This window comes from Spodoptera frugiperda, chromosome 19 (assembly GCF_023101765.2).
Source record: "Spodoptera frugiperda isolate SF20-4 chromosome 19, AGI-APGP_CSIRO_Sfru_2.0, whole genome shotgun sequence".
Taxonomy (NCBI): Eukaryota; Metazoa; Arthropoda; class Insecta; order Lepidoptera; family Noctuidae; genus Spodoptera; species Spodoptera frugiperda.
In genome coordinates, this window is record NC_064230.1 from 2,186,702 (window position 1) to 2,209,275 (window position 22,574).

General features: G+C 38.5%; 1 protein-coding gene across 2 annotated transcripts in view; it reads right to left on the reverse strand.

The window, feature by feature from the left end:
• Window positions 1–22,574, reverse strand: part of LOC118280987 (oxysterol-binding protein-related protein 8) — an 85,230-nt gene that overhangs the window by 22,095 nt on the left and 40,561 nt on the right. For both annotated transcript variants that reach the window (XM_050700923.1, XM_050700924.1), the window contains exons 10-11: window positions 5,114–5,259; window positions 4,075–4,253 (exon numbers count right to left, since the gene is read on the reverse strand). In XM_050700923.1, coding sequence (XP_050556880.1) covers window positions 4,075–4,253; window positions 5,114–5,259 — 325 coding nt within the window. The remainder of the gene's footprint in view (window positions 1–4,074; window positions 4,254–5,113; window positions 5,260–22,574) is intronic.

Genomic DNA, 22,574 nt, shown 5'->3' on the forward strand with positions numbered 1-22,574 from the left:
AATTATCAGCACCTAACTATCACTAACTAGCATTAAAAAAAATTAGTTACATTATTAAAATCTGTTTTTAATTATTTTTGATATAGTTAGTAAGTAGGTAACATTATAATTACTTATAATCTAATAATACTTTTATCTGTATAAGTCGAGCAAAAAAAGCATCACGGTGACTCACGGCCGTACCATCCTTTTCTCGAAACCATTCAGGCCAATTTCGACCGCCTATAACTTCGTTGTGGATAAATCAAGAAGCCTGAATTTTCAGATACTAAGCAGGCATTGTACAAACATGGTATATTTGAATTTTCATTATATTTTAACATTACTTTAAGAATTATAACACGTCAAAGTTTCGAAATTTTGTCACTGACTGACAGATCATCAAAAGTATAAGGCACTTCTAACAGACATAGAAGCTTAATTTTTTTGCATAAAATTAGTAGTTAGTACCTACATCAAGGGAAAAATCTAATATTTTGTAAATTCAGTCCAGTTTTTTAGATACATCAACTGCATCAATAACTTTGTAATCCTAAATGTATGGGATTACAAAGTTATTTATATAGTTACAATTTTATCACACCAATAACTTTGTTAACCCATATAAATGTATGAGATTACAAAGTTTAATGGAAAACATTTTATTGTTTAATGGAATAATTGAATCTACAAAAAGAAGTGAGATACCATCAAAAACATTCTGTAAAAAAATTGTTTCGCACCTCATCAGTTTTTCTACCGTAAAAAAATGTGAGATCCATGTAATACCAAGTCGGTTATTTTATTTAGTCCCTACTTAAGAGACCTTCTGTCTAAAGTTATAATGTAAATTGTTATCATATCAATATTACATTAATTTTACGTTTTAAATAAAATACACAATACTACCTATATACCTACTTTTGTTGACATTTCTCGTATTAAATTGTTTAGTCTATTTCATGGCAACGAATTTCGATGGTCTATTGCACAATTACGTACGATGGCCCAGTCAATCTCTTTTTTAACACCTTTTTCTTCGATCAACAATACCAACTAGATAACGGGTCACGTACAAAATCAAAGCCAAATGGTGTCCGCGTGAATTTATACCTATATAGCTGCATTTGTTTTAATGTACTAAGAGAAAAGTTTTAAAACAGTTTTAAGTCTAACCTAATTTCAACCATCGCACCTAGTAATAAAGTCACAAATTTTCAAAATATTATCTTACACTTACTATCTTTCGTAACAAAAGCAATAAACATATTCTGTCACTTAGAAATGAAAAGACATAAGTCAAATAACATTAAGTGTAAAATCAACTTTAAAGAGCAACAAATAAAGTACTATTTCCTGTCACGGCCTTGTGAGCTACAGCGTTTTGTTTCGTGTCAGTTTGCTTTGTCGAATATTACTACAGGAGGTATGGAGTCGCGTTCAACACTAAAAGAATTTATAATATGAACGTAAAAGTTTAGTTAAAATTATGTATGTTGTTATGTTAGGCACTGCTGTTTTAACCAATCGACGGCGGTTAGTATTTCCGGATATATCCGATTTATCAAAGTGATCTGAACATATGACCGAATTCTTAGCTGGCTTATAAAAGTTATCTTCTCTTTCTCTGGCGACAATCGAGACCCATTCTGCACACGTAAACGGATTGCTAGGAAAACTAAAAAAAAGAAATAAGTAACTATCTAATGAGAGTTCAAAAACCAGACACAAAAGTAGCATTAACCTATTTGAAAGTTCTAGTAACAAATTATTTTAAATCATTACCTACAACATAAATCTACTCCATGCGTCTACTGTTCTGTTACACAAAAGTTTGGCCACGTATTGGCCGATCTTGGCCAAACGTTTGTAGCGGTGATTTAAAATCGGTAATTTTGTTCAAAATTAAATATTATTTGTTAGTTTAAAAATTATAATATAACTTAATTTATATGTACGTACCGAAAGTAAGACACTCCGGCCGATAAATTGCTTATTTTTGCAACTCTTGAATACACATTGCGGCATTGTGAAACGTGTTTACATTGGCCGTGTTACAAGTGAACTAAACAAAATAAGAGCTCACGTCTCAAGTGAGCTGTTATTTATCGAGACGTATTTTTTGCGCCGACCCGATATCTAGTTGGTATTGTTGATCGAAGACCTTTTTGTTCAGATGTTTTTTCAGTAATCAAAATGTCTTGTAATTTGACTGGTGTTAGTAAATATTGTTGACTATCAAGATATACAAATTGCGCACTACTAAGACAATCTCCAGTAATATTATAAGTTATAACATTGTTTATTTGTTATAGAAGTTGTCATAGCTTGCATACCATCTACAAAATTCTTCTGCTAATATTACTGGTAATAAAACAAAAAATAAGAAGAGAAAAAATAAATAAAAAGAAATAAGAAGAGATGATGAAATTCTAGGGAAACCAATTTATCAGCATGCTTCTGATCCAATTATCAGCACCATGCTAACATTTGGATTTTGATGGTATAAACTACTTTTACAAAACAAAATTAATTCTTTGCATAAAATAAACATAATTTACATTAAAAAAATATGAAATTTGTATTTATGTACTTTTTTCCATTTATCATCACCAGTGCTGATAATTTAGAATTTACAAAATATTCGATCCATTTATCAGCACTACGTATTTTACCAATTAATCACCAGAACCTCAAATTCTACTCTTCAGATTATCATAAAAAAATATCTCAAATATCAGAGAAATCGATAGTTTCAATATTAAATTTGTAAAAGATACGATATATCATATAATGTAAACACGTGACCTTACCGGCGATCACAAGAAACAGGCAAAAACAGAAGAAACTGCAGGACACAAATGTTTGTTTACACAATTTCCGCCAATTTGAGATCTCAAAGTATAATTTTCCCAATAGCAGGATTCCAAAAACATGTATTTATTTATTTATTAGTGTGGAAACCCAAATTAGTAAGTGAAAACCTTAGAATTGGTCGATTTATTCAAAGTGCTGATAATTTGGTGCAGTGCTAGCAATTGGGTAGTTGCCCCTACTCACGTAACTGTTTGACGAGGAACTCGACTAGTTTCAAGCCATGCTAGCGTTCTGCGTCGACACGGGATTCGAAGTCAACACTTACGCAGCCGCCGGCGAATGAGTCTAACATCCCAAGCTTCCCGCGTGCTGGAAAGTGCGCGTGATTCAAGACAGAGGGCGTGATGGGTGCAAAATTCGAGTCGCCAGTAGCAGCGATAATCGCCGCATCGTGGGTCGCTCATGAATATGAGCCTCTAGCATGGCTTGAAACTAGTCGAGTTCCTCGTCAAACAGTTACGTGAGTAAGCCGATAACACAATAATTAAAGAAGAAAGTAGTTTTAAATATCAGTATATCTAGGCATTTTCTACTAACTGAAAAAGGGGTGCATATATAAGGAGCTATAAAAGTATCTGCCACGGCTTTAATGGGAGGTGTCTTTTGAGGGGCGAAAATTATCTAATGTCTTCTCCCGCATTGGGCGAGGCGAGAGGGAGTGTCAGACTCTTACTGATTAAAAACCACCCCGTTCCTACTCCTGCTTTTCGAGCCGGAGCCCCGGTAAACTCGCTAGGTAGTCCGCAGCTCTGGATTAGGCATTAGCCTTACTGGGCCCCATCTGTGGTGGTCTGATGGCTCTTTGAGACGTGCGCGGAACGCAACGCGCCGTAGCGCGTTTCAGTCGCGTTTCAGTCTCCGCACGCACGGGTCATTAAGACAACCGCCAGTGCTATTCCTTCGAGGACCATTTTGGCCCTGTCGAAGACTGTGGTGTCTAGTTTGGTAGCCTATGGTCACCACGGTGGCGCAACTGGGGCCTTAGTCTGCTATTACAATTGTGTCACAATGTTCGATCATTGAGCAGTGCGAGAGGGACGGAGCTATGTAGGTTGTATAGCTCCGTCCCTCTTGCACTGCTCAGTTATCGACCATTCTGACACAATTGTAATAGCAGACTAAGGCCCCTGGTTGCACCGCCACACGACTGGTTGATGAAATACAGCCCTAACACCCTCAATACTTCTTAATACTCAAAACCATCTAAAAAATACTCACTCCGCCAAAATATCAGCATGGTAGTAGTTATCGGACAGCTTGTCGAGGAAGGAGCGCGGCTCCAATATGAAGGTCGGCAGCACCACCTTGCTGAGGTCCATGCCCGGCCTCACCTGCTTCAGGAGGAACCAGAGGAGGGACTTGTTCTCTTCCGCTACCTCTTCTACTAGTTCTCCTGCCTGGAAGTGAGAGAGAGTTGTGTTAGTTATGTTGTGTAGTGCCTCGACTGGTTTCAAGCTATGATGATGGGGGCTCATAGTTGTAAGTTTAGAATAGTGGGTCGCAGTAGCAAAATATGGTATTGGGAAATGAAGAAAAAAAAATACATAAAAGAATATCAACATGTACCACCACCATGTTTTTATAGTATAAGCCGGTAAACGAGCAGACGGATCACTTGATGGTAAGCAAACGCCACTGCCCATGGACGTTTTACAAGTGCGTTTTTTTTTTGCCGGCCTTTTGGGGGTTAGAAATTAAAGGGTTTTTGAGGAATCGGCGATTGGGAAGATTAGGAAACATAATGAAAATGTAGTAGCTAAGCTATGAAACTATGTAGCCAATTACCCCCATCCCCAATCTTCCAATCCCCGATTCCCCAACAACCTTGCCATACCGAGCCATGCTTCGGCACGCTGTGCCGGCTCGACCGGAGTGACACCACAGCTTCACAGAAAACCGACGTGAAACAACGCTTGCGTTGTGTTTCGTTGTGTGAGTGAGGTTACTGGAGGCCTAATTCCCCCTTCCCAATCTTCCCAATCCCCGATTCCCGAACAACAACCCTTAAATTCCTAACCCCCAAAAAGCCGGCAACGCACTTGTAACGCCTCTGGTGTTTCAAGTGTCCATGTGCGGCGGCGATTGCTTACCATCAGGTGATACGTCTGTTCTTTCATATCTCTTAGTACAACTTGGCTTTATGTTGAACGAGATCAAACCGAGAGCGCGTCCTGCGCTATAATTGGCCGGCTCAAATATATTTCATAAAAAAATCGAGTTTCATAAAAAAAAAAACAATTAAAAAAGTACCACTCACCACACCAATATCAACGTTCGTATCCAACACGTAATTCTTTTCAATATCAGTGATGATCGCCTGTTTCTTCAGTTGGACGGGCCGTCGATCCGGCATGCCGTTTCGGGAGCCGTCACTATCCGAGTCGGAAGCGGCGCCGGCTAACTCTGTCATAGGACGGTGGACAATTAGCTCAACTACTTGATTAGCTGAAGCGTGTTTGGGGGGAAAGAAGGGGTAGAGATGACGACAACGTGGAAGATTTGAGATGCATGAGTTTGAAGCAATAGTACTAGACAGACCTTCGATATTATCGACTGTCGACAGACAGGGGCCTTAGTCTGCTATTACAATTGTGTCAGAATGGTCAATCACTGATCAGTGCGAGAGGGACGCAGCTATACAACCTACATAGCTCCGTCCCTCTCGCACTGCTCAGTGATCGACCATTCTAACACAATTGTAATAGCAGACTAAGGCCCCTGGTCTGAAGGCATTATAAATTTTTTTTTAATTCACGCGACCGTAACGTTGCCACGTACCTCTAACATGAGTTTGAAGCAATATAGTCCATTGAAATGTTACAATTTGAGGGCCGAATTATGCATTTTTTAGAGGACGCAATTTTATTTTTTGATCATGTAGGGGGGTCAATAGAAGCTTAACTTGAAGTTTGTGGGGTCGCCACCCTTGTCCCTCGGCCGCCATCTTGGAAAAAGGGATGGAAACACTTTTTTTGCTATATCTCGGAAACTATGCATCGTAATAAAATTTTTAAAATCATAATTTGTAGAAAATTATTTTGCCTACAAATATGTTTAATAACTTTTTGCCCTAAATTAACAATTAAAGAAGTTATAAGTAAAAAAGTGAAATTTTGGTAATAAAATTTTCTCTTTTGCTCTATAACTTTTTTTTACATTTTATAAATAAATGGCTTCAGACCAATCTTGTAGAATATTTTTCGAGAAAAATTTTTCCCTACAACTGTTTTCAATTTCATTCATTAGAAACTCAGTTACAGCGCTCCGAAGTTAACCGGGTTCGTCAAATTAGTCCAGTCAAATAAGCTTAAATTAGGTAAGAATCTCGGAATGCGAGATGACGAGCTGTAATTTTGTAAAAACTTGTATATTGACACCCTAAAACTTGTCTCAAAACCATGGTATATATGGTAGGGTGTAAGCAACTCTTAAAATTCAGGGTCAAAGGTCCCAAAAATCGTTCTTTTGCGGTTTTTTGGAAATAACTCATTTCCTATGGGTTTTTGGTATTTGTATTCATTATCAATATTGTAGAATACAAAATTCTCTACAACTTTTGTCTAATTTTTTTTTACATGGTGAACCGTTGTCGAGTTAGAGGGCGGAGAACGCACGGTCACTGCATCACATCAGACATTTTTTTTTCAGCTAACCTATCCGTGATGGTTGGTTATGGATAGGACATTAAAAAAGACGTTATGGTTTCTAAAACCATTTTTCGTCAAATTCAATTGTTTGAAAGATAGACGCTTCCAAAGTGGAAAATTGACCGTGCGTTCTCCGCCCTCTAACTCGACAACGGTTCACCATGTAAAAAAAAATTAGACAAAAGTTGTAGAGAATTTTGTATTCTACAATATTGATAATGAATACAAATACCAAAAACCCATAGGAAATGAGTTATTTCCAAAAAACCGCAAAAGAACGATTTTTGGGAACTTTGACCCTGAATTTTAAGAGTTGCTTACACCCTACCATATATACCATGGTTTTGAGACAAGTTTTAGGGTGTCAATATACAAGTTTTTACAAAATTACAGCTGGTCATCTCGCATTCCGAGATTCTTACCTAATTTAAGCTTATTTGACTGGACTAATTTGACGAACCCGGTTAACTTCGGAGCGCTGTAACTGAGTTTCTAATGAATGAAATTGAAAACAGTTGTAGGGAAAAATTTTTCTCGAAAAATATTCTACAAGATTGGTCTGAAGCCATTTATTTATAAAATGTAAAAAAAAGTTATAGAGCAAAAGAGAAAATTTTATTACCAAAATTTCACTTTTTTACTTATAACTTCTTTAATTGTTAATTTAGGGCAAAAAGTTATTAAACATATTTGTAGGCAAAATAATTTTCTACAAATTATGATTTTAAAAATTTTATTACGATGCATAGTTTCCGAGATATAGCAAAAAAAGTGTTTCCATCCCTTTTTCCAAGATGGCGGCCGAGGGACAAGGGTGGCGACCCCACAAACTTCAAGTTAAGCTTCTATTGACCCCCCCTACATGATCAAAAAATAAAATTGCGTCCTCTAAAAAATGTAAAGCTCATGTAACATTTCAATGGACTAATAGTATTTTGTCGACAGTCGATAATAAGATATTAAGATTGAAGATCTGAAGGCATTGAATTTTTTTTTTTTAATTCACGCTTTTCGTTGCCCCATAATTCTGAATGGTTGGTTACTTAAAACTAGCGAATTAGAGGGCTTGGTACGAGTTCGTTTTACAATTAACAGGAGCGCGAACGAGTTGTGATTGGTTGGTTTATTCAAGCCAGCCAATCAGAGCGTCGAAGGCGCTCTCGTTTTGATTATCATAAAAGTAAAGCTAACTCGTATTAAGGCCCCTTATTGGCCATATGCAAGTTAAGGATACTGAAATCAAAAATATCGCATTTAGTCGTCATCCCTATTCGAAAAGAAATATTTTAAAAGATAGTTTCTAGCTTAAAAACTCTGTTCCTTCAACCCTGTATTTCGAAATCTTCTATAGCAATGAAACATCAAATAAAAACATACACATTTAATAGTTAAACAGTGTGTAATATCAGTATCCTTAGTACGAGTTTGCTTTACGAAACGTTTACGAAAACGAAACGAAAGCGCGTTCGGTGCTCTGATTGGTCGAATCAGAGCGCCGTTTTAATTACTTTAAACGTAAAGCAAACTAGTACTAAGGGTACAGGGCTGAAGGAATTAGAAACACACTGTATGTACTTATATCTAGCAATATTGCTACATTTCAAGTCAATAATATGGGTATAAAAGTTAGCATAATTGGCATATTTCTAGCTGGTAAATCACTTCAAATGATTTTTCAGAATAATGTAAACAAATTATTGTTTTTAATGAGTTTATATATAAAACATTTTCATTTAGTGATAAAGGAATCAATAAGGAATTTTGGAAAATATGATTATATTAAAATTGTAAGGTAAAGTGTTAAAGACAGAGAACCCTCTCTCCTTTATATTGTTGCCGTTTAAATATAAATACAACGTTGTATCGAAAATCCGATACCAAGTATACATATATCATTAAAATTAAATAAATACGTATGTTACAAATAGTAAATTCTCCTTGAATACGTACTACCGTCCGATATTCAGTCGGTCATTGCACTACATAGGAATCTGTTAAATATTAAGCCCGTCTGTTTGTTTACTACAGTGGTTCCCAAGCCGTGGTCCGCAGAAGACATCTTTTTATGGAATAGGTGGCAAACGAGTCACCTGATGGTAAGCGATCAGTTCCGCCCATGGACACCCGCAACACCAGAGGAGTCACGGGTATGGTATGGTATAAATATGGTCCACGACATCAAAGAAATAATTATAAGACAAGAACTCTATCTTCCCCGGTTAAGCCAGATTAGGAATGATAACGGGGTATGAAAATCAAAAATCTATTAAGTCCGTCAGTTAGGTAATGAAAAAATATTAGACACGTATTTTTTATTTTCTTACGAAAACAAATACTTTCGAAGATATATCGATTTGAAATATCGCGTAACGTCACTTCTAGGTACGTTTTATACGTAGAAATGACGTATTTACTCCCACTCCTAAACTTTGATATGTTTTATCACGACTATGGAGAAAATTTTAGTGAGGCAACATATTTATGCAAAAAAGCGACCAAGAATAAGTTGGGAACCCCTGGTTTACTACACTGCACTAACAAACGTATTCGTAGATGAACATGTAATGTAAATAAACACTTCAATTAGGACTAAATTAGAGAATATTAAGATGTTTTCTTGCAATGCACTGCTGAAAACTGCACGATTGCAAGGTGGGCAAAAGGTAAGCGTCCACAGGCCCGCATAATACGCATCGCACGCATCGTACGCATTCCGTATGACGTCATCAGTACGCATCGCATGTAAGCACGCAGTTGTATGAGTTTCTATACAAGACAAACTAAAATCCGTTGCGTTCGATGCGTACGATGCGGCCTGTGGACGCGTACCTAAAATAAAAACTCTTTGTGTGATCCACAAATTGTTGTTCCGGGTCTGGGTGTCATGTGTATGTGAACTTGTATGTTTGTAAACGCACCCATGACACAGGAGAAAATCGTAGTGGGGCAACGTTTTATTTTTTTTTAAGACATAGCGTGTCGCGATCTATTTCACTTCAATTTTTCGAATTGAAAGTTACAGAATAACCTTGCAGGTCGTCCGTGCATCTGGACTTCCCGTGTTGTGAAATTAATTAATCTTGTATTTCTTCTATAAGGAAAATATAAATTAATAAAAATAAAATTGTTCCCACAATCGCAATTCAAACAGGTTATATACAGGGTTAAAGGGTAAGTCGACCTAAATCCTTTAAGACGTGATAGTTTACATCATTCCTGACTGATTTGACCATGGGACCCCATATCCCAAACTTAACCGTTTTCAAATTATCGGCATTTTAACTTTTTTGATAAAATTTCCCATTTTTTTGGCTATTTCTCCCTTGTTTTGTGTTTGGTGGCTAAATTTTATTTTGTTTTTGCTTTTTTGTGTAGTAAATTAGTTGCTTTATTATTTAGAAAACTAAAACTGTAAATAACTGTACCAACTGAGTCGTAGCAGACGATCGAATGTTAAAAAAAGTAAATAAATTTGTGATAAGTTGTTTTTCTTTGTAAGATATTTAAAAAAAAGTCTATGACAACTGTTCTGCAAATGTGCTTTAAAATATCTACAATTCTTCAGCTTTCTGATAAGGTATAACATGATAGGGAATAATTTGAATTCTTTGCCAAAACATCGATGAAGTACTACAAGGTAGTAATAAGAATATCGATATTTAAGCTTCAAATTTAACTTGAGTCAGATAACAAAATAAAACAAACTGGTTCACTTCACTTCAGAAGGAGTGTCAGGGAGTGGCTTTTTTTTTGAGTGGAGAAAATCATCCAATGACTTTTCCCACCTTGGGCGAGGCGAGAGGGAGTGTCAGACTCTTACTGACTAAAAACCACCCTGTTCCTTCTCCTGCTTTTCGAGCCGGAGCCCCGGTAAACCCGCTAGGTAGTCCGCAGCTCCGGGCCAGGCATCAGCCCTACTGGGCTCCATCTGTGGTGGTCTGATGGCTCTTTGAGGCGCGCGCGGAACGCTACGCGTCGCACGCACGGGTCTGGTTCTGTTCGGGCGGTGAGCTACCCTTGCTCGCCGTCCGCAGGCCCGCACTGGACACTAATTATCCCAATAAGTGGATCGGGAGAGGCGGACCTGTACCGTGGCCAGCTAGAAGTTCAGACCTGACCCCTATGGATTTTTATGTATGCGCCTCAAAGAGCCATCAGACCACGACAGATGGGGCCCAGTAGGGCTGATGCCTGATCCGGAGCTGCGGACTACCTAGCGGGTTTACCGGGGCTCCGGCTCGAAAAGCAGGAGAAGGAACAGGGTGGTTTTTAGTCAGTAAGAGTCTGACACTCCCTCTCGCCTCGCCCAAGGTGGGAAAAGTCATTGGATGATTTTCTCCACTCAAAAAAAAAGCCACTCCCTGACACTCCTTCTGAAGTGAAGTGAACCAGTTTGTTTTATTTTGTTATCTGACTCAAGTTTTTGAAGCTTAAATATCGATATTCTTATTACTACCTTGTAGTACTTCATCGATGTTTTGGCAAAGAATTCAAATTATTCCCTATAATGTTATACCTTATCAGAAAGCTGAAGAATTGTAGATATTTTAACGCACATTTGCAGAACAGTTGTCATAGACTTTTTTTTAAATATCTTACAAAGAAAAACAACTTATCACAAATTTATTTACTTTTTTACATTCGATCGTCTGCTACGACTCAGTTGGTACAGTTATTTACAGTTTTAGTTTTCTAAATAATAAAGCAACTAATCTACTACACAAAAAAGCAAAAACAAAACAAAATTTAGCCACCAAAGACAAAACAAGGGAGAAATAGCCAAAAAAATGGGAAATTTTATCAAAAAAGTTAAAATGCCGATAATTTGAAAACGGTTAAGTTTGGGATATGGGGTCCCATGGTCAAATCAGTCAGGAATGATGTAAACTATCACGTCTTAAAGGATTTAGGTCGACTTACCCTTTAACCCTGTATATATGAACTCTGCTTACCTACCATTGCGTGGTTACCATCCGAATTTCACGTTATATAAATACACCTAGTCCAACAGACATTATCGTGCACATATTTCATGCAAAACCACTTGAAATAAATCACGTATAGTTTTATTTTTAAAATCGTGAGTAGATCTTCGTCAATATGTAGGTACGTACGTACCTAAGAATATGAAATGTTAAATGGATCATCTGTACCCTTAGTACGAGTTTGCTTTACAGAAAGCGCCTTCGGTAATCTGATTGGCCGGCTCCAATAAATCAACCAATCAGAGCGCCGAACGCACTCTCGTTTCAATCTTTTTAAACGTGAAACAAACTCGTACTAAGACCTGCAGAATCAGGACTTATTCAAAAGAAATATTAAAAATTTCAGGGTGCCATCTGAAAACCAGCGAAAACCTGCGTCCACAGGCCTGCATCATACGCATCGCACGAGACGTGGGCACGCGCAATTGTGTTTATTAATATTTATTTAATTTCCCTGTTGCGTTCTTCTATTCCGCTGTTTCTTTGTTCTTTTATTTACTCTTTTAAGTTTATTATTATTATTTTGTATTATATTAGTATTTGTGTTTTTTTTTTAAATACATATAACCTTTGTATTTATGTGCGTCTCTTCTGTCAAATAAATGCTTTTTTATTTATACATTTAAATAGTGGTATATAAGGCGAACTTAATGCCGTATTCAAATTCCACATGGGCAAAGCCACGGGCGGAAAGCTAGTAGGAAATTTAAAAAAATATTAAACACAAACCTTCATCAGGCACCAGAACTTGAACACTGCTACTATCCACCTGATGCAAACACATCTTGTATCCCCCATTTTCGGTCTTAGTAAAATCGGATAGAATCGCCGAATCCACCGAGTATTTCCGATTCAAATTAAATATACCCGGCTCGGAAAACTGTCGAGTCAATTTATTCTTTCGTAAAAGAGAAAAGATACTTGATCGTCTTCTTTCTGATTTATCTTTCATCTTGGAAAATGGGTGTCAATTTTCTATAGTTTTTAAGTCATCTTCATTACATTAACACATTGAACGCCGTGGTGGTCACCGGTGACCGACGTTAGCGGAGGATTTGCCTTCAACAGTTTTCTATTGGCAGTCAAAGACTTAATAGATCTTGCATTTTTGCATAGCCATCCAGCTAGGTGGAGTGACGATATCTGCTGTGTAATTGGTAATGGTTGGATGCGAAGAGCTGAAGATTCGAAGTCAGAGGTTGGATTTCGGAGAGGCCTCAGCCAACTAGCTGGTGATGATCAGGACGCTTACTCTTGAAACCAATCTCAATGTAAAGCTCAATGGTGGAATACTGTAGAGGCCTTTGCCTCAACTGGCTGATGATGATCGATCGGATTTGGATTCAGGAGTAATCAGCTTTGGGTTACTATCTAGGCACGATGATGCGGCCTACGATGGAGCACACCACTTGAAGACACCCAGGTTATACCCTTCAGGAATCACAGATTACTCAATGACTCTGATGATGTCGTCCCTCCAACTAGTAAGAGGTGATGTTTAAATTCTTCTTTATATCTTCTGTTTTAAGGCACATTTTCCTTTGAATTTCTGTTGTCCTTAAGGTTGGTTTTTGCTTGAATTGTCTTCACTTATTTTCTTCATAGATAGATTTGTTAGATGCAAGCGATTGTCGTCCTTATTTAACACTGGTTTGGTTTAAGTTTCGATTGATGTATTTAATTGATTATTTTGTAGAGAAGCGTTTGTTTCTTTTTTAGTTTGTTAAAATATGTTGTCTGTGATTAATTCCTACATAAGACTGACAGAGAAATGTCTTAAAAATTCTAAAAAACTCCTATTCAGTACTACAGAGACGAAGCATGATTTTAATCGGCTTAATAATGTTTTAAACGTTTCAAACGAAACATTTTTCACGTATGTGCACGATTATCTCTAATTTCACTGAACAGATATAGATGTATTTTTTGCATACTATTTTTAGACTTAGACTTTAGAAATACCTAACATTAATAAAGTTAAAAAATACATTTTTCTTTACAAGAAAACTGTTCGACAGATTAAGATAAGAACTATTGTAATACAGTTAAGGTTAGCATCAGGCCACGGTCACATAGTAAACGTGGATGCATTATATTTTATAACAAGGTAAACTCATTTGGCAGTCAGATTTTATATTTTTAGCATTTTGTAGCAAGAATAGACATTGTTGAACAAGGTTTCCGGCGTTTAGATAAAGTTATGACATAATTATATACATACATAACCTCACGCCTGTCTCCCATGGGGGTAGGCAAAGACAATGGAACGCCAATTGCTACGAATCTTACACACCTCTTTCGCTTCATCAACAGTCATCAGTATTTTCATGCATGCTCGTCGGTTAAGGATACTTTTTATGACTTACATATTTCTTATTCTGACAGTAAACTTACTGCCGATTTTAATAACTGATGATCTCAATCTAAAATCTTCAGATAAAGATCGATTATTGACATAAATTTTAAAAAATGTAACGCTAATGTCAATAAGTGTGGGAGAGCCATGCTTCGGCACGAATGGACCGGTTCGACCGGAGTGATACCAAAATGTGTAAGTGTTATAAATCTCACCACATATCACCAGGGGGAGTGCGGGGTCGAAAAAATCTTTAAAAAACAACATCACATGATTAAAGTACGGCCTCTCATAGAAAAACAAGATTATAAAGTTCCTAGTAGAACGTATAACAACCGCATACAAGAGTTAATATGGTCAAGGTCTCGATCTAAGGTTAGGTTGACCTAACTGGACCAACATGTGTAGTGTAGTAATAGGTGTAATACCTAGATTTATTACTATAATAGACATTTAAGTGTAGGAGAGCCATGCTTCGGCTCGACCGGAGTGATACCACGGCCTTAACGAAAACAGACGCAAGCGTTGTGTCAACAACCCTCAAATTCCTAATCCCCAAAAGACCGGTAACGTTTTTTTGAGGAGGTAAAATCATCCAATGACTTCTCCCGCCTTGGGCGAGGCGAGAGGAAGTGTCAGACTCTTACTGACTAAAAACCACCCCGTTCCTACTCCTGCTTTTGTGGTGGCCTGGAGATATAAAACGCCCGCTCCTCATGCATGAGGCCCAATTACTCCTTCCCAATCCCCGATTCTGCAACGGCCCTTAAATTCCTAGCCCCGAAAAGGTTTTGCTTCATGGTCTTACTACTGCAGGAAGAGTTAGCTTTTTTTATGGAACACGCAGACGTATCACCTGATGGTAAGCAATCGCCGCCGCCCATGGACACTTGAAACACCAGAGGCGTTACAAGTGCGTTGCCGGCCTTTTGGGAGTTAGGAATTTAAGGGTTGTTGGGGAATCGGGGATTGGGAAGGGGGGAATTGGGTCTCCGGTAACCTCACTCACACAACGAAACACAACGCAAGCGTTGTTTCACGTCGGTTTTCTGCTGAGGCCGTGGTATCACTCCGGTCGAGCCGGCCCAGCAGTGCCGAAGCATGGCTCTCCCACACATAAAAAGGTTTAGGTTGCTGCCAAATACATTCTACGAGTATTCACGCGACTCCACAAATCACCTTTTTAATAAAAATTAAATAGCGTATTTCTTATCAGACGTTGTGTTTGTTATGATAAATCTCTTTTTAATTGTTTATCGTGTGTTAATAGGCGTTGTTGATAAGCGATAACGTCCTTATCAGTAAGGTTGTAGACGGATTCGTACCTGGGTGACCTTTATTGTGTTAGAATGAAAGGCCAGGTTTAAAATGTTCTCTGAAGTTGCGAGCAGAGCGCTTAGTTCATAAATAAAAGAATAACTTAACGGGTTACCGGGGCTACGGCTCAAAGCAGGAGTAGGAACGGGGTGAACAGTAGCTGCGGACTACATCGGAGCTGCGGACTACCTAGCGGGTTTACCGGGGCTCCGGTTAGAAAAGCAGGAGTAAGAACGGGATGGTTTTTAGTCAGTAAGAGTCTGACACTTCCTCTCGCCTCGCCCAGAGCGGGAGAAGTCATTGGATGATTTTCCCCTAAAAAAAAAGCTAAGACAGGTTCAATACAAAAATTGAGTTTCTAGAAACTATCTGAACCAAACTCATTTAAAAATGAAATAATTAAACAGACACTAATATAATAATTAAGTATTATAATTGTTAGTAGACAGTAATTTTCTATTTTATCTTATCTAGTTCATTATAATTCTATCTTTCTAGATAATACAAGCATTCATTGTGTGTCGCTTGAGATTTCATAATAATTTATAAGTAGTATTCTAGTCTACACGAGTCAATGTAAACAGCAGCTCGTGTAAAGAGATTGTCCAGTCAACTGATGGTAGCGGTGACTGTCCAGGCGACACACGTACTTAGGTATCGTCATTAGCTAATGTTCACATGTAAACAGCAGCTCATGTAAAGAGATTGTCCAGTCAACTGATGGTAGCGGTGACTGTCCAGGCGACACACGTACTTAGGTATCGTCATTAGCTAATGTTCACATGTAAACAGCAGCTCATGTAAAGAGATTGTCCAGTCAACTGATGGTAGCGGTGACTGTCCAGGCGACACGTACTTAGGTATCGTCATGAGCTAATGTTCACATGTAAACAGCAGCTCATGTAAAGAGAAAGAAATTTTATCCCCGAAAGGGTAGGCAGAGGTGTACATTACGGCACCTAATACCACTGTACAATGTACACCCACTTTTCACCATTTGTGTAATAAGTCCCATGTAATAGGTGGTGAGCCTATTGCCATATACTAGGCCCTTGTCTAACAGTCGCACTTGCGACCTCTCGACCAACGAAGCAGTCAAATATTAAATAAGAGCAGAAATCATACAATTAGACAAATAACATGGACATTGCCCAATGTATACATATTTCGATACCTACATTAACACATTGATTCATATGTGTCCCTTATCAGGAAGATAAGCCTTGTTTTAGTGAATTTATTGTATCAGGTTTAGTCATAATCTATCTATGTAAATAAAACGAAGCCGGGTTTTAGTCACACCATTTATGACTTCGGAACGGCTAGATAGATATTGGTGAACTCATTTGTTTTGGGGGGGCGTGGAGACCCTTTTATGGCATAGGGCAGGCAAACTAACAGATAGGCAGGCAAACTGGTGGTTTTTCTTAAAGGGGGAAGATCATCCAATGACTGTTTTTGGGTAACTGACTAACGTGCAACCTGTAGCGGGTTCGATTCCCGCACGAAGCAACTCTTTGTGTGATCCACAAATTGTTGTTTCGGGCCTGGGTGTCATGTGCATGTGAAATTATATGTCTGTAAACGCACCCACAAGAGAAAATCCTAGTAGGGCAACGATTTTGAAAAAAAGAAAAGAAAGCCTTAGGCGAGGCGAGCGCGAGTATCAGACTCTTACTGACTAAACACCACCCCGTTCCTACTCCCGCTTTTCGAGCCGGAGCCCCGGTAAACCCGCTAGGTAATCCGCAGACATCAACCCTACTGAGCCCCATCTGATCGCCTGATGGTAAGCAAACGACGCTGCCTATGGACGGAAGAGTTCATGTAGTTCAGTCAATGAGTCCCTTCTCTGTAAAAAATCTGAATATACACTTCAAACTCTTCTGGTGTTGCGGGTGTCCATGAGCGGCGCCGATTGCTTACCATCAGGTGATCCGTCTACTCATTTGCCGTCCAATATCATAAAAAAATCTATTTTAACTCTTTTGATCTATGCTAATAGTAAATTGTCACAGTTTACAGTTTAGCAGGTGTTGTGATCATATTCTTGAGAGGTATGGCGGCATTGAATGGTGACCTTAAGGTTGTAATGTAAACATTTGAGCTGCTGTGCAACTTGTAGCAAAAAGCACGTTTGTTTTTGTACTACGTAATATCGACTTTGCATATCGTGACACACAGAGTTTTAAGACTCCTCACGCATGAGAATGCAGGTTCGAAACCTACCAACGGCAAAGGGACAAGCATACCACAACCTCCCATACCGCTGCAACTCCTGTAAACCAGGATCTACAGTAGATACAACCATGAAAACACCGGAACACTGAAGTCAAACGTTCCAGGGACACGAATGACAGTCTTGGATCCCGCAACGAAACAAATCAGAAAATGTTATTAGAGAAGAAAAGGACACGATAGTTTCCACTTCTCTCGGTGAATTTATTAACAACGGCAAGTACCAGTGACTTTTTCCGAGTTATACATGTACTCTCTAAGATTATCTAGACACCAATGACAAATGGTGAAGGAAAAGTTTAGCCTCCCGTAACCTCACTTTTTTTTTATTTTTTTTTTTTATGGAACAAGCCGGCAATCGAGCAGACGTATTACCTGATGGTAAGCAATCGCCGCCGCCCATGGACACTTGAAACACCTGAGGCATTACAAGTGCGTTGCCGGCTTTTTGGGAGTTAGGAATTTAAGGGTTGTTGTTCGGGAATCGGGGATGGGGAAGATTGGGAACCTTCTCTGGGGGGGAATTGGGCCTCCGGTAACCTCACTCACACAACGAAACACAACGCAAACGTTGTTTCACGTCGGTTTTCTGTGAGGCCGTGGTATCACTCCGGTCGAGCCGGCCCATTCGTGCCGAAGCATGGCTCTCCCACAATCACTCACACAACGCAAGCGTTGTTTCACGTCGATTTTCTGCTCGGCCGTGGTATCACTCCGGTCGAGCCGGCCCAGCAGTGCCGAAGCATGGCTCTCTCACACTTAAAACCTTTATTAGGTCTTAAGTGTTTGCTTAACAGTGTGATTATAAAATCTCTTTAATCTCCCTTAATGAAAGAGATTAAGGTATTAACTGAGAATGCATAATAAATCTGGTAATCCAGATTTCAAGGCAGATTATAACATAGCTGGTGAAAAGTGGGGATTATATTTTATACTAGTACTATATTGTATGTACTTTATACTTTAGTAGTTGTATATTTATACTACGGAGTGCCTAGCGGGTCACCGGGGATCCGGCTAAAAAAGCAGGAGTAGGAACGGGTGGTGTGAAACCGTCAAAGTCAAAGGTCGTGGTGGCCCGGAGGTTTAAGACGCTCGCTTCTCTTGCATGAGAGTGCGGGTTCGAAACCTACCAACGGTAAGTACCAATGTGACTTTTTCCGAGTTATATGTACTTTCTAAGATTATATAAACACCACTGACAAACGGAAGACCAGAGAATGAAAGAACGAAGGAAAACATCGTGAGGAAACCTGAGCTTATAATTTCTAATTGTAAATCATAAAGTTTGAAATCGCCAACCCGCATTGAGCAAGCATGGTGATTAATTCTCCTTGCGAGAAGAGGCTTTTGGTCAGCAGTGGCCACTTATAGGCTGTTGATGTGGTGTGAAACCGTCAGTAGAAGCTATAGTAACATAATAAACAAAAGAGACTTATTTATTTACCTATATATTTACTGTAGGTTGTATATAGGTACTATTATTATAATAACATTGTATATTTCTAAATTTTCCTTATTTCCTTATTTATACGGTAAAAACATTATAAACTCCAAGAGGAGGAAAGATTATGAAACTGTATGTATGCGTTCTGCATAGTATTACACCTTTTAATACGTGAAAGGGTAGACAGAGGTCCACATATAAAATGTGACACCCACTTTTCACCAGTTATACTATGAGTCCCGAATAATATAGGTGAGTCTGTTGCTATCCGGAGCTGCGGACTACCTAGCGGGTTTACCGTGGCTCCGGCTCGAAAAGCAGGAGTAGGAACGGGGTAGTTTTTAGTCAGTAAAAGTCTGACACTCCCTCTCGCTTCCTCCAGGACGGGAGAAGTCATTTGCAAGTGTTGTTTCACATCGATTTTCTGCTCGGCCGTGGTATCACTCCGGTCGAGCCGGCCCAGCAGTGCTGAAGCATGGCTCTCCCACACTAAAGTATAACACTTATAATGTGGATTCGTACGGGGGGATCGCAAAGAAACTCCATGGTTTTTAGATTATAGGGGATTAGCCTATAATTTAATATCTAGACCACTAAATAAAATTGTAGTGTCTATTTGTAATATGGAAATAACCGCTTTTTACTACATGCATATTAACGAATATACATACGATACATACATCAAAATGATATTTTTTACACGTTTTGTCTATCTGTTTATCTATTTGTTCTAGCTAATCTCTGATACGGCTAGACGATTTTGACGAAACTTTGTGACTAATAAAAATTACTAAGCCTAAGTTACTCCTTAGTACATCAGTTACCTAGCTGAAAACGCGAGCGAAAGCCGCGGGCATCAACTAGTTTATAATATTACTTTTAACCTATTTATTCATCTAAACAGAATGCCTAAAAATCCCTAATAACAAAACACTATTGAACAAGACAGACACTAATTCGAAACTCACGATTTTATCCTTAAACGATAACTAAAGAAACTCGTTCTACCACAAAAAAAACCTAATTAAATAAATCAAACAAAAACAAAAGTAACAAACGCTTCTCTGTGTCAAAAAACCTTATAAGTTATGACTCACAGAAACACACATTTTAAAAAACACCAAATTGATTGAATCGACACTACACTTCATCAAAAATCACTCAAACATTTATTGGTGTATTATTATTATAATAAACCAGTAACAAACACAACACTACACATGTGTATTATGACACATTATTATTAAATAATAATACAACGTAATGATTATTTGCGTTGAATAAGACAGAACGCGTCCGTTCCGTACGGCGAATCGTATCACACTGAATCATTTTATTTTATGAAACGTTGTGAGTAAGGAATAAGGTGTGTTCATATTGATAAGGCTTTGAAACAGCTTATTATTTAGTATAACTGATGGTAGCGGTGTCCTAAAACACGTATTAAGGTACTTATCGTCATCCGGAGCTGCGGACTACTTAGCAGGTTTACCGGGGCTCCGACTCGGAAAGCAGGAGTAGGAACGGGGTGGTTTTTAGTCAGTAAGAGTCTGACACTCCCTCTCGCCTTGCTTAAGGCGGGAGAAGGCTTGGATGATTTATCCCCCTCAAAAAATAAAACCTGCCTCAATGGTCGAGTGGCCGTAGTGCGCCTGCCGGGAAAGGGGTTCTACTCCCGAGTCGTGCAAAGTATTACTGGGCTCTTTATGGTTTTGCGTATTTTGCGTAACATAATCTACAAGACGGACATTAAAGCAAATTAGGATATTATCCTGTTACCAATGATCCGGAGCTACGGACTACCTAGCGAAACTCTACCGGCTCGAAAAGCAGGAGTAGAAACTTTTAGTCAGTAAGAGTCTGACACACCCTCTCGGTTCCTACTCGGCTTTACGGCAAAAAAATCCTAATTTAAAGACTGCAATATCTAAACATGTACAGGTACCAAAACATTGTGAATATTTAATTACCTGACTAATAAGCCAAGGCCGTTCAATTCACATGTTCTAAGAAAATATTCCTAGTAAATAAACACCGTAGTTTGCCAGTCAATTTACTGAGTAAACAATTGATCTCAGGTCATTCAAAGGTCAAGGTCATTTGTAGTTTTCAAGTCACGTTTCTGAATTAGGCGTGTGATGTCGGTATGGAGAATGGGAGAATTTGTCGCCATTTCAATTCGTAACTTTGACTAATAAATAGTTCACGTTTTGACAGAGACCAGTACCCTTACTCCCGAATACTGAAAAGCTACTTAATTTGAAGTTGTACTAAATATCGTGCTATGTCTGTCATTTTATAAAGAATTGATAGGGACGGAACTAGTTTTGAGAGCGTCCTAAAATTGAGAAGCCTTGGAGTATTCGGACATTAGTTCAACTTTGCTTTATGTTGAACGAAAACGAAATGAGAACGCGTTCGGAGCTCAGATTGGCTGGCGCGAAATGAAATAACTGAAATAACCAATCAGAGTGCGGAAAGAGCTGTCGTTTCGATTACTTTAAACGTAAAGTAACTTATACTAAGGGTACTGATTGGCCAACGCGAATGAACCGACCAATCAGAGCGCCGAACGCTCTCGTTTCGAATACTTTCAACGTAAAGCAAAGTCGTTCTAAGGGTACTCTTTGTACGAGTTTGCTTTATAAGCTATCTAGCTAATTTTTTAATGTCAAATGAACTCCCCTATTTTGAAAGTCCTAAAATCCTAATAGCACTTACAACCACCCGACCAAAGAAACAATATCCCTTCATGAAGTCGGTCTAAAGTCGTGCAAAAATTGGAGCGGCTGGACCAATTTCGCAAATTATAACCTTGAATTATTTGTGGAAATCCATGGAAGGTTTAAAAGGTGAGAAAAATAACTATTTGAGGCGGTACGAAGTTTGCGGGGTCAGCTAGTCACAAACAATATAAAATCTAAACAGTAATATGATCACACCCTAATCACATGACAACTAAATTGCATCGACCTTGATATCAATGCAACATTTCGAATGCTCATTTTTATATCTAGTGTCATGATAAAGTTAAATAAACAAAAGGTGTGCAAGTGTGGGAGAGCCATGCTTCGACACGAATGGGCCGGCTCGTCCGGAGTGATACCACGGCCGAGCAGAAAACCGACGTGAAATAACGCTTGCGTTGTGTGAATGAGGTTACCGGAGGCCCAATTAAGTAATTGGCCCTTCCTAATCTACCCAATCCCAAATTCTTAAACAACCCTTAAATTCCTAACCCTCAAAAGATCGGCAACGCACTTGTAACGCCTCTGGTGTCTATGGGCTGCGGCGATTGCTTACCATCAGGTGATCCGTCTGCTCGTTTACCGACTTATACCATAAAAAAGTAGAGGTTTAAACAATGTAACATTCACTATTTAACAAGCCCTTATTCTCAATAAGACCTAATTTTTGTTCGAATTAGAGGGCTTACTATGAGTTTGTTTTACGTTGAACGAGATCAATCTTATTACATAAAACAAAAAAATCACCCAAACTGCCGAACTCAGAGTCATTTAATGGTTACTTAACCCAGTCCTTAGCAATTGTTTTCGATACAAAATCGTTACTAAGGAATAGTTTAATTAACCATTAAATGTCTCTGAGTACGGCAGTAAGACCAAAAAGATTAACCAAAAACATAATATTTACGATTATACCTTCTGCGCTACACATTTACATTGTACCTCTAAAACACGTCATATAAACTTGAAGTAGGTTGCAAA